This window comes from Delphinus delphis, chromosome 19 (assembly GCF_949987515.2).
Source record: "Delphinus delphis chromosome 19, mDelDel1.2, whole genome shotgun sequence".
Classification (NCBI taxonomy): domain Eukaryota; kingdom Metazoa; phylum Chordata; class Mammalia; order Artiodactyla; family Delphinidae; genus Delphinus; species Delphinus delphis.
The window spans coordinates 59,038,999-59,051,655 of NC_082701.1; the positions used below are offsets into that span (position 1 = coordinate 59,038,999).

The 12,657-nt window shown below is 49.3% G+C and overlaps 1 protein-coding gene across 1 annotated transcript; it reads left to right on the forward strand.

Moving 5' to 3' along the window:
- On the forward strand, positions 1-4,142 carry PLD6 (phospholipase D family member 6). Its single transcript, XM_059998175.1, has 2 exons — positions 1-430; positions 2,789-4,142. The coding sequence occupies exons 1-2, from the start codon at positions 16-18 to the stop codon at positions 3,034-3,036; spliced, it is 663 nt and encodes a 220-aa protein (XP_059854158.1). The 5' UTR covers positions 1-15; the 3' UTR covers positions 3,037-4,142.
- The last annotated feature ends 8,515 nt before the right edge of the window (positions 4,143-12,657 follow it).

Consider the following 12,657-nt stretch of genomic DNA (forward strand, 5'->3'; position numbering starts at 1 on the left):
GACGCCAAAGGCGAGATGGGGCCGTTACGCTGGCAGGTGGTGGCTGCTGTTGTCGGAGGCCTCGCGCTGGCCCTGGAGGCGCTACCCGCTGTGCTGCGCTGGCTGTGGGCCGGGCGGCGGCCGCCGCGGCGCGAGGTGCTGTTCTTCCCGTCGCAGGTGACGTGCACCGAGGCCCTGTTGCGGGTCCCGGGTACCGCGCCCTCGGGCTGCCCTTGCAACCTGCCCCACGGCGAGAGCTCGCTGAGCCGCCTGTTGCGTGCCCTGCTGGCAGCCCGCGCCAGCCTCGAGCTCTGCCTGTTCGCCTTCTCCAGCCCGCAGCTAGGCCGCGCAGTGCAGCTGCTGCACCAGCGCGGGGTGCGCGTTCGCGTGGTCACCGACTGCGACTACATGGCCCTCAGTGGCTCACAGATTGGGCTGCTCCGCAAGGCAGGTAGGCCGGGCGCGGGGCCTGGGAGGCGGGAGGCAGAGCCAGGATGGCGTGGGTGTTTGGGGCGGGGGCCTGAGGACCGGGGAGACCCTCTCGCGTCCCCTGGCGGCCTTGCAAGGTCTGGGGAAACTCCAAGGTCTCCTCAGGAGCTTCTGTGCAGAGCGTCTGAGCCCGCAACCTGGGCGACAGCCCCGGGAGGGGCCGAGGCTGGAAGCAGGTGTGCCAGCAGAAGCTGGTCAGGGCGCAGGTGTGCAGAGAGGCTGCGTCTGCTTAAAGACCAAAGGGAGGAAAAGGCTTTTCCCCTTAAACTCGTTAGTGAATTTCGTTTTGGAGCTTCTGAAATGAATTTTTTTAAATTTATTTTATTTTATTTTTTGAATGCGTTGGGTCTTCGTTGCTGCGCGTGGGCTTTTCTCTGGTTGCGGCGAGCGGGGACTACTCTTCGTTGTGGTGTGTGGGCTTCTCATTGCGGTGGCTTCTCGTTGCGGAGCACGAGCTCCAGTAGTTGTGGCTCTCGGGCTCTAGAGCGCAGGCTCAGTAGTTGTGGCTCTCGGGCTCTAGAGCGCAGGCTCAGTAGTTGTGGCGCACGGGCTTAGTTGCTCCGCGGCACGTGGGATCTTCCCGGACCAGCTCGAACCCGCGTCCCCTGCATTGGCAGGCGGATTCTTATCCACTGCTCCACCCGGGAAGCCCTGAAATGAATTTTAAAAATACACTACAACGTGGAGCTGAAATGTTTAGTTGGTGACAGTTAATTTGTTTCTCAGGCTACAAAATGTCAGGGAAGTCAGGTCTGTGGCCGGCCTGCCTCTCTCACTGGAGTGGGGACAGATGAACCCGGATGTGTGAATAATTTTGAAGACGTTCTAAATTCACATCCTGCCTTACCTGTGAATTCTGCTTCCTCCTCCTGCCTCAGTGTGACGTTGTGTCTTGTGTGAGCTATTCGGAGTCTGAACCTCGTGCCCGTCTCTCGATCACTGAGGCACCCAGAAAGGACATTCCTGCACCAGCATCTGTTTGACCTGTCGATTCTGGTGGCCGCTGTGGCCGAAAGACGCGTGGGGCCTTTAAGAACTGTCCCGGCTGCTCTCAGCCCAGCTTGCACGGGCCTCTTGCCCGCTCTCCTGATGGGAACGCACTTCAGTCTTCTGCTGCTTTTCCGGCTGCTTCCGCGTGGGCGGGGTTGGAAACCTAGTGTGAATGTTGAGGACCGTTGGCTTTCGCTCTTCCTGGTAGCCGTGTGTTGTCCTGATCTGTTGGCTCTTTCGATGGGGAAACTTGGCTATGTTTCGGCATAGCGGTTTTATTTTGTTTAGGTTTTTAGAGAACCGCAGAACCTCGGGTTTGGGAAGAACCTTAAAGGGCCCCGCGACCAGACCCCGTCTAAACCTTGATACCCCTCTGAGGGCATCCAGGCCGTCGTTTGTCACTCCCTGTTGAACCGGTCTCTCTGTGAGCCTCTATTTGCCTGGACCGGTTCCAGGCTCTGGGGAGACACTGCTGAACGGTGGGAGGCTGACTGCAGCAGGAGTCCTGAGGCGCCAGGAAGGGTCAGGAGATGTCGCAGGACAGCTGCCCGCGACGTGACACGCATGAGGGCCCATGCTGTCGTGTGAGGAGTGGCAGGCGATCCTGTGGTCGAAGGTGGGAGTCACGAGGAGGGGCTGCCGGGTGCACCTTGGGCTCCGTGGCTCCAACAGGCAGAGAGGCTGTGCGAGCGGGGTGGTCACAGGGCCAGAGCCACGGCTTCAGGGCCAGGGCCCGGTGTCTCCTGTGCTGTTCCCTCCCTCCAGGCTTGTCCCCCTTACAAGGTGCTGACTGAAGGGGATCTGCTTCTGGGCCTGAGTGAGACCTTAGGGGCAAGTGAACCCAAGCAGATGGGTTTTGCGCCAGTCACCACTGGATCGTCCTGGAACCAGTAACTGAAGGATGATGCGGGTCGTGTGCCCTGGCGGGGGTGGGGAGCCTGCCCCGGATCAGGGGCTGGGAACAGGGCCTGTTTCCAGAGGAACTGAGTCACGCGTCCCTGCTGCCACCCGGCCCTCGGCTCTGTGGTCCCCCCACCCCGATGCCTCTGTGTCCTCCACGCCTCCTCCTGGGGCTGGTGGGGCGGGTCCCTGCCTGGCTCAGCCGCCGTCACCATCCAGACGTGGTGGTGCCCGCGAAACCGGACACGAGCGCGATCAGTCATGTGAACACATCCATGCTGCAGAAGGAGCCTGAACTGTAGCGATGGGTGGTGAGAGGAGGGGCTGGGGGGAGGGAGCGAGGGGCCCCCGCGTGGGGGTGATGAGACGGAGCGCCCAGCTGGCGGCTCAGTCGGGGTGACAGGCAGCAGTGACGTCTCACTTTTTGCAGGGATCCAGGTCCGGCACGACCAGGATCTGGGCTACATGCACCACAAGTTCGCGATCGTGGACAAGAAGGTGCTGATCACTGGCTCGCTGAACTGGACCACTCAGGCCATTCAGAGCAACCGGGAGAACGTGCTCATCATAGAGGACGAGGAGTGCGTGCGGCTCTTTCTGGAGGAGTTTGAGCGCATCTGGGAGGAGTTTAACCCCACCAAGTACACCTTTTTCCCTCACAAAAAGGGAAGTCGCTGAGACGCCTGCACGTGGGGAGGTGGGGCCGGCGTCCCTCGAGCTGGAGCGACCCTTGGGGGCCACGGCCACATTCCTGCTAGGAGCTGCGCGCTTCCGGGGCCGGAATCCCACGTGTTGTGCAAGGAAAGCCAGTCCCGTTAAATTCTCCTTTGTTAAATGGTACAGTTCCCTAGAGAGTGCTGGGGTTTACGAGGAAGAGGCCATGCTGTGCAGCGCAAGGGCGGGCTTTTGGACCAGGTGCCGGGTGCCTCCGTCAGGGTTGCGCGTGCAGGGAGGGCCACCACCTCGTCACGGAGGCCGCGCCGAGCCCCTTGCCTGGTTCTGGGGCCTCCCCGGCTTCCCCTGACCCGTCGGTCCAGCCCTCGGGCCCCTCAGTGCTCCCTCAGCCCCCATCCAGCGGGCGGAACCTGGATGGCCAGAGGTGACGGTCCCTCCCTCCCTGCTGCCTCCAGCTCCTGGGGGGAGGGGCGGGGGATGGCACGGCGAGGAGTGGCCGTCATCCTTGGGAATCACTCAGTAGGAGGGATGAGCACTGAGAGCTTGGCGCCTGGCAGCCCCTGGTGTGTGTAAGGTGAAGTGAGCAATCGTAACACGTGGAAACAGGAGTGTCCAGAAGCTGCTCCCGTTTCCACGTGTTAGGATTTTAATTTTTAGCATTCTCACATTCGGAGAAGTTAGGCTGTGTGTGCATTTAGAATTGACCTTCACCGTGACACTCGTGGCTTTGCTCAGTATCACCGAGGCGAGGCGGGTCCCGGGGGTGGCCTCACTGGGCTGTCCTCGTTCCCGGGGCAGGGATGTGACATGTTTGAACTGTCCCGGAGGCAGCTCCGAAGACATCTGGACAGCAGTTGCTCTCTCCTGTCGCTCAGGCCCGGTGGGCACCCCTGGGTCTCCTCCCTCATCTCCCGGCCCCTGGGGACCCCTCCCCCACATGGCGTGTTCCTCTCGATTTAAAGTTACCTCTGACTTAGAGTGTCAGATACGTAAACCCGAAACTTAGCTTTCCTTACTTAACCAAAGCTGTATTCTCAGATTGGAAGTCACAGACATGGCTTCACAGTGACCGTGTTTCTCCCGAGCTGGGCCTGCCGCCTCGAATAAACGCGCTCTCCCCTAGTCGACTAGCGTTGTGTGTTTCTGCCTTTTGTTCATTCGAATGGCGGCTACTTATTAAACAAAACTTCTTTTGGTGGTGGTGGTGGGGGAACATCCAGCTATTTAGAAACCGTTGGCCAAGGCAGGAGCCTTTCGAGGAGTGAAGATTTGGGGATGTTGCTTGGGGGACCCCCAGTGTCTTCCGAGTGTCCGCCCGGCCCGCGTGGGGCCTGCGCCTTCCTTCCGGAAGCCGGCAGTGTCCGGAGTCCCAGCACTGTGCGCAGCGGACCATCCAGCCCCACCATCCAGGTTGATACTGCAGAAGTTGTGAAATGAGCTCATCTCACGTAGTCTTTTACTTAATGTAATTTTATTTATATTGTTTTAGTTACTGTCATCGTAGCGGTGGGAATTTGAATCGGAGTTAATCAAGTCCCAGATTAACAGCCTTTCTGAAAGGAAAACATTTTCTCTGAGGGCCTTGGTGCTGACGAGGCTGCAGCGCTGAGATCAGCCTCCACTTCGGAGGCTGTTCTGTCCCTTGAGGGTGGGTGACCATACGAGGTGACCAGAGCCCCGCTCTGACGGGAGAGGCGTGAGGAGGGGCAGCTGGGCTGGGGGCAGGGCACAGGCCGGCGTGTCTGGTTCTCCAGGAGAGCCAGAGGGGGTCGCGGCCGAGGCTGCGTGGTTCCCGGGTCTCCGGGTTGTGGAAGCAGGTGGGCGGAACCGTCGGTATTTTCGTGATTCAGAAGGTAGTTCAGGCCGAGTCAGTGGCTTGTGCGGAGCGGCAGTTGTCTGGGGGCTCATCCAGTGATGGGCAGGCGCACCGACGAGACCCCCAGAGGTGTGGCTGACATCGGCGGGCAGAGGACACCAGGAGTGACCTGAGCACGGAGGGGAAGAGGCCGGGAGGGGACTTGCGTGGCGTGTCGTCCGAAGCTGCACGCTTTGTCCACAAGATTCTGTCACGAACGGAACCATTACAAGAGGGAATCAACCCCCAGGAGGCTTGGCGGTTGCTCCCTAAGAGGCATCGAGGTCAGCTCCCCTCTTACTGCCCCCCGCCCCCGCCCCACAGGCTCCTGGCCAGCCTCGTGATTTTGGTTCAAAGTCGTCATTTTAACTACGGGGCAGTGATGCAGCTTAACAAACCTGACAGGCAAAGTTAATTAAACATTGGCACAGTTAACGTGTAAAATATTTTAAACTCATGCAACCCTTGTGGTAAAAAAAAAAATGTCCTGGTAGTAGTTTGTCCCGTAGCTGTCAAATACACGAGAATGTTGGGTTCAAACAATGCAGTTCCATTGTATTTAAAGCACTGTATTGGTTGTACTGAAGTGTTTTTTTTGTTTGTTTTGCGGTAGGCGGGCCTCGCACTGCCGCGGCTTCCCCCGTTGCGGAGCACAGGCTCCGGACGCGCAGGCTCAGTGGCCATGGCTCATGGGCCCAGCCGCTCCGCGGCATGTGGGATCTTCCCCGACCGGGGCACGAACCCATCGGCAGGCGGACTCTCAACCACTGCGCCACCAGGGAATCCTCTGAATTGGTTTTTAACGCAACTGACTAGTTTAAAAAAACACTTCACTCAGATTCACATACCATAAAACTCATTCTTTTAAAATATGCAGTTCGGTGTATTAACATTCTATTAAGAGATTATCAGTTATTAGTGTATTAACAGAGTTGTTATTTACTACATTACCAGAGTTGTGCAGCCATCACTACTGTCTGCTTTCAGAGTGTTTTCTTCGCTCCAGAAAGAAACCCTGTTTCTGTGGATTTACCTGGTGTGGATGTCTTACATAAATGGAATCCACAACCTGTGGTCTCTGGTCTCTGCCTCCTTTCCCTGAGTGTAGTGCTGTTGAGGGCTGTCCGTGTTGTAGCAGGTGTCAGCATTTTACTTCTTTTATAGCTGAATAATAACGCATTGTATGGACAGAACACATTTTGTTTCCCTGTTTGTCAACTGATGGACATGGGGGTTGTTTCCACCTTTTGTCTGTTACAGATACGATGCTGTGAACATTCACATACGCGTGTTCGTGTGGGCATGTTTTCGTCTCTCTTGAGTATATACCTAGGAGTGGAATTGTTGGGTCATGTCACTCTGTTTAACCATTTTAGAAACTGCCAGACTGTTTTCCAAAGCGATTGAATCATTTTACATTCCCACCAACAGTGTATCAGGGTTCCTTTTTCTCCACATCCTCACGAACAGAAAGCTATGATTTGACTTTTTAAAAAATTAGTTTTAAAAATGGAGGTATAATTGAGGTACAATATTATGTAAGTTTCAGGCGTGCGACAGTGACTCACAGTATTTAAGGGTTATATTCCATTTGCAGTTATAAAATATTGGCTATATTTCCTGTGTTGTACTAAATATCCTTGTAACTTATTTTGTACATTGAAGTTTGTACCTCTTAATCCCCTACTCTTATTGTGCCCCTCCCCCTCCCATCTTCCCACTGGTAACCACTAGTTCTCTAGATCTGCCTCTTCCTTTTTTGTTATGTTCACTAGTCTCTTTGATTTTTTAGATTCCGCATATAAATGATATCATACAGTATTTGTCTTTCTCTGTCTGACTTAGTTCACTGAGCATAATATTCTCCAAGTCCATGCATGTTGTCGCAGATGGCATTAGTTCATTCTCTTTTATGGCTGACTAGTCTTCCATTGCATGTATGTACCACAGCTTCTTTAGTCATTTACCTGTTGATGGACACTTAGGTTGCTTCCATATCTTGGCTGCTTTAGATAGTGCTGCTATGAGCATTGGGGTGCGTGTATCTTTTCCGATCAGTTTGTTCGTTTCCTTTGGATATGTACCTAGGAGTGCAACTGCTGGGTCACATGGTGGCTCTATTTTTACTTTGTTTAGAAACTGCCAGACTGTTTTCCATAGCGGCTGCACCAATTTGCATCCCCACCAACAGTGTGTGAGAGTTCTCTTTATTTCACATCCTCACCAGAGGGTGTTATTTGTGGTCTTTTTGATGATGGCCATTCTGACTGGTGTGAAGTGGTATCTCATTGTGTTTTTTTGTTTTTTTTTAGTTTATGTATTTATTTTGGGCTGCGTTGGGTCTTCGTTGCTGTGCACGGGCTTTCTCTGTGGAGAGTGGGGACTGCTCTTCATTGCGCTGTGAGGGTTTTTCATTTCAGTGGCTTTGCTTGTTGCGGAGTACAGGCTTTATGCATACGGACTTCAGTAGTTGCAGCACCTGGGCTTGACAGTTGTGGCTCAGGGGCTCTAGAGCGCAGGCTCAGTAGTTGTGGGACATGGGCTTAGTTGCTCTGTGGCACGTGGGATCTTCCCAGACTGGGGCTCAAACCCGTGTCCCCTACATTGGCAGGTGGATTCTTAACCACTGACCCACCAGGGAAGTCCCATCTCATTGTGGTTTCAATTTGCATTTCCCTGATGGTGGACGATGTTGAGCATCTGCTTATGTGCCGGTTAACCATCTGTGGTTTTTATTTGTAAAAAAACTTCTGTTCAGGTCTTCTCCCCATTTTTTAATTGGGTTGTTTGCTTTTTTGATGTTGAGCTGTATAAACTGTTTATATTGATTATATTTTGCATATTAACCCCTTATCAGTCATATCATTTGCAAATATTTTCTCCCATTCAGTAGCTTGTGTTTATGTTTTGTTGACGGTTTCCTTTGCTGTGCAGTTTTTAAGTTTAATTAGGTTTCATTTGTTTATCTATTTTCTGGGGCTGCGTTGGGTCTTTGTTGCTGCTGTGGGCTTTCTTTCGTTGTGGCGAGCGGGGGCTACTCTTCATTGCGGTGCGCGGGCTTCTCATTGTGGTGGCTTCTCTTGTTGCGGAGCACGGGCTCTAGGCACGTGGACTTCAGTAGTTGTGGCACGTGGGCTCAGTAGTTGTGGCACACGGGCTCTAGAGCGCAGGCTCAGTAGTTGTGGCGTGTGGGCTTAGTTGCTCCTTGGCATGTGGGATCTTCAGGGCACGAACCTGTGTCCCCTGCCTTGGAAGGCGGATTCTTAACCACTGTGCCACCAGGGAAGCCCCATTTGTTTATTTTTGCTTTTATTTCCTTTGCTTTAGGAGACAGATCCAAAAAAATATTGCTACAGTTTACATCAAGAGTATTCCACTTACGTTTTCTTTTAGGAGTTTAATGTTTTCTGGTCTTACATTTAGGTCTTTAATCCATTTTTTAAAAATCGAATTATAGTCGATTTACAATGTTGTGTTAGTTTCAGGTGTACATCAAAGTGATTCAGTTATATACATATATACACATTATATATTTTATATGTATTCTTTTTTACATTTTTTCCATTATTTGTTATTACAAGATATTGAATTAGTTACGTGTGCTACACAGTAGGTCCTTGTTGTTTATCTATTTCACATACAGTAATGTTTGTTATTCCCAAACTCCCCTTCCCCTTTGGTAACCATGTTTGTTTTCTGTGTCTGTGAGAGTATTTCTGAAGTAAGTTCATTTGTATCATTTTTTTAGATTCCACATATAAATAATATCTTAAGATATTTGCCTTTCTCTGTCTGACTTACTTCACTTAGTATGATAATCTCTAGGTACATCCATGTTGCTGCAGATGGCATTATTTCATTCTTTTTTTTAAAAAAAATACATTTATTTACTTACTTACTTCTGGCTGTGTTGGGTCTTCGTTGCGGTGCGCGGGCTTCTCACTGCGGTGGCTTCTCTTGTTGCAGAGCATGGGCTCTAGGCGCACGGGCTTAGTTGCCTCGTGTCACGTGGGATCTTCCCAGACCAGGGATTGAACCCGTGTCCCCCTGTGCTGGCAGGAGGATTCTTAACCACTGTGCCACCAGGGAAGTCCCTCATTCTTTTTTTATGGTTGAGTAATATTCCATTATATATATGTACCACATCTTCTTTATCCATTCATCTGCTGATGGGCATTTAGGATGCTTCCATGTCTTGGCTATTTAAGTAGTGCTGCCACAAACATTGGGGTGCATGTATCTTTTCGAATTAGAGTTTTTGTCTTTCCAGATACATGCCCAGGAGTAGGATCATATGGTAACTATTTTTAGTTTTTTGAGAAACCACCATACTGTTCTTTATAATGGCTGCACCAGTTTACATCCCCACCAACGGTGTAGGGGTGTTCCCTTTTTTACACATCCTCTCCAATAGGTCTTTAATCCATTTTGAGTTTATTGCTGTATATGGTGTGGGAAAATGTTCTTTCGTTCTTTTACATGCAGCTGTCCAGTTTTCCCAGCACCTATCTGACTTTAATGATAGCCATCCTATTGGGTGTGAGGTGCTGCCTCAAGTGTGGTTTTTTTCTTGTATTTCCTGGATGACTAATGGTGTTGAGCACCACCATGTATTTACTGGTCTTTTATATATCGTCTGTGGAGAAATGTCTATTCAAATCCTTCACCCATTTTTTAAATTGGGTTGCATTTTTATTGTTGAGTTATAAGAGTGTTTGTATATTCTGGATATAAGTCCCTTATCAGAAGTATGATTTGCAGATATTTTCTCCCATCTTTGGGTAGTCATTTCACTTTCTTGCTGGCATTGTTTGCAGCATATATTATTAATTTTGGTATAGTTCAATTTATCTGTTCTTCACCTGTTTGTGCTTTGGTGTCTTAACTAAGGAACCAATGCCCAACCCATTGGTGACAAAGATTTGCTCTTACTTTTTTTCCTGAAAGTCTTATATTTAGGTCTATGAACCATTTTGAGTTATTTTTTAAAATATATTTTCTTTGAACTTTTTTTTTTGAATATTTATTTATTTGGTTGTGCTGGGTCTTAGTTGCAGCAGGCAGGCTCCTTAGTTGCGGCCCAGCTGGCTCCCCAGATGCGGCACACGGGCTCCTTAGTTTTGGCATGTGAACTCCCAGTTGAGGCATGCATGTGGGATCTAGTTCCCTGACCAGGGATCAAACCCGGGCCCCCTGCATTGGGAGCATGGAGTCCTATCCACTACGCCACCAGGGAAGTCCCATTTTGAGTTAATTTTTGTATGTGGTGTGATGTAAGGGATCCGACTTCATTCTTTTGCATGTAGGTAGCTAGTTGTCCCAGCACCACTTGTTGAAGAGAATATTTTTTTCCCTACTGAATGGCTTTGACACCCTTGTCAGAATCAGCTGACTGTAAATGTAAGGGCTTACTTCTGGGTCTCCGTTATCTTCCATTGATCTGATCTGTATGCCAATACCACACTGTGTTGATTACTGAAGCCTTGCAGTGTGTTTTGAAACCCAGCAGAATGAGTCCTCCACCTTTGTTCGTCTTTTCCAACGTGCTTTGGCTGCTCCAGGTACCCCATACATTTCCCTATGAACCTTAGGATCAACTGATAAACTTCTGCAGTAGCAGCTGGGATTTTGATAGGGATTGCCATGAATCTGTAGATCAAATTGGAGAATATTGCTATTTTAACAGTATTCCATCTTCCAGCGCATGAACATGGGATACTTTTCAATTTATTTAAATCATCTTTAATTTCTTTAAATAATGTTTCATTGTTTTCAGTGTGCAAGTCTTACACTTCTAAAATGTATTTGTTTCAGATTATTTACTAGTGTAGAGAAATGCAGTTGGTTTTTGTGTGAGTCTTGTATCCTGCACACGTGCTGAGCTCATTTATAGTTTTAATAGTTTTTTTTTTTTTTTGGTGGATTCCTTAGAACTTCTTCTATGCAAGATCCTGTCATCTGCAGGTGGAGGTCGTTTTACTTCTTCTTCCACATGGATGCCTTTCCTTTCTCTTCCTAACTGCTCTGGCTAGTCTCTCAAGCAGTGTTGGACAGATAAGGCGTGAACAGACATCCCTGTCTTGCTCCTGATCTTAGGGGGAAGCTTTCAGTGTTACCATTGAGTGTGATGTTAACTGGGTTTTTCATAGTTATCCTTTATTTATTTATTTATTTATTGGCTGTGTTGGGTCTTCATTGCTGTGCATGGGCTTTTTCTCTCCAGTTGTGGCTAGCAAGAGGGGGCTACTCTTCGTTGCAGTGTGCAGGCTTCTCATTGTGGTGGCCTTCTCTCGTTGTGGAGCACAGGCTCTAGGCACATGGGCTTCAGTAGTTGCAGCGCGTGGGCTCAGTAGTTGTGGTTCACGGGCTTAGGTGCTCTGCAGCATGTGGGATCCTCCCAGACCAGGGATCGAGCCCCTGTCCCCTGCATTGGCAGGCGGATTCTTAACCGCTGCGCCACCAGGGAAGTCCCTGTCCTTTAATATTGAGGAAGCTCACTTCTGTGCCTAGCTTGTTGAGTGTCTTTACCACTTTTCCAAATGCCTACTGGCTTTTAAAACTGCATGTACATAGCTTTAAAAAAATAGTGTTAAAGCTGTTAAAACACCATTATATTAGACCAGTGTCCTGAAACTATGCTTTGATAAGAATAATTTTTTTAAATGGGTGAAAAACAACTGAAACATCTTTGAACAATTGGAATAGTACTGAAAATGTTTACGTGTCTGTACTCAAGTTGATTTTTGTCAAGTTTTACAGATTCCACAAGTTGATTTCTAATAGGTAGAGTCAGACTTGAATTTGTTTGTGTTTATCTGAGTAAAAGTTTGGATTCTGCAGTCATTTTCACGTTTTACTCCAAAGGTTGTGACAATATTGGGGGGAAAAAAGTTTCTTATTTTAAATTTACTTAGTGGGTCACAACCAGAATTTTACAAAATGAAATGGGATAGAGACGTCAGTGTGTGTCCTAGGAAGGGTGCATTATTTTGTGAAATGTTGGATTGTGGCTGGGGTGTATGTTTGTGCGTACTGGGTCATGATGAAAAATGATTTTCTTTTTTCTTCTTTTATTTTTATTTCTTTTTTAAATTTTAATTAATTAATTAATTATTTTTGACTGTGTTGGGTCTTCGTTTCTGTGCGAGGGCTTTCTCCAGTTGCGGCGAGCAGGGGCCACTCTTCATCGCGGTGCGCGTGCCTCTCACTGTTGCGGCCTCTCCCGTTGCGGAGCACAGGCTCCAGATGCGCAAGCTCAGTAGTTGTGGCTCACGGGGCTAGTTGCTCCGCGGCATGTGGGATCTTCCCAGACCAGGGCTCGAACCCGTGTCCCCTGCATTGGCAGGCAGATTCCCAACCACTGCGCCACCAGGGAAGCCCGCATTTTCTTTTTTAAACAAAAAGTAAAAATATTGTAAGTAAATCTACGAATGAAGGGGTAGGTATGGGGGAGTTATAGTTCTTTTTCTTGTATTTCTTATTGTCTTTTTGGCCCCCTGAAAGTTTCTGTAACAGAGCCAATGTACCTTAATTAGATTATGGATGTAAAATATTTCTGACTCTTCGTTGTGTGTGAATATGTGAAATCTCCTGATTTTAAAGTGTTGACAACTAATCCAGACACTTAAAAAGCAGGTTTTGTACAAGTAGAACCAAAGCTCCATCATAAATCTCTGGGCTCCTGACCAAGCCCTCTGACTTGTGACCTAAACGCCTGTTTTGCGTCATGTCCTTCCGTTAAACAAAACCTCGTTTACAGCATGCCAAGG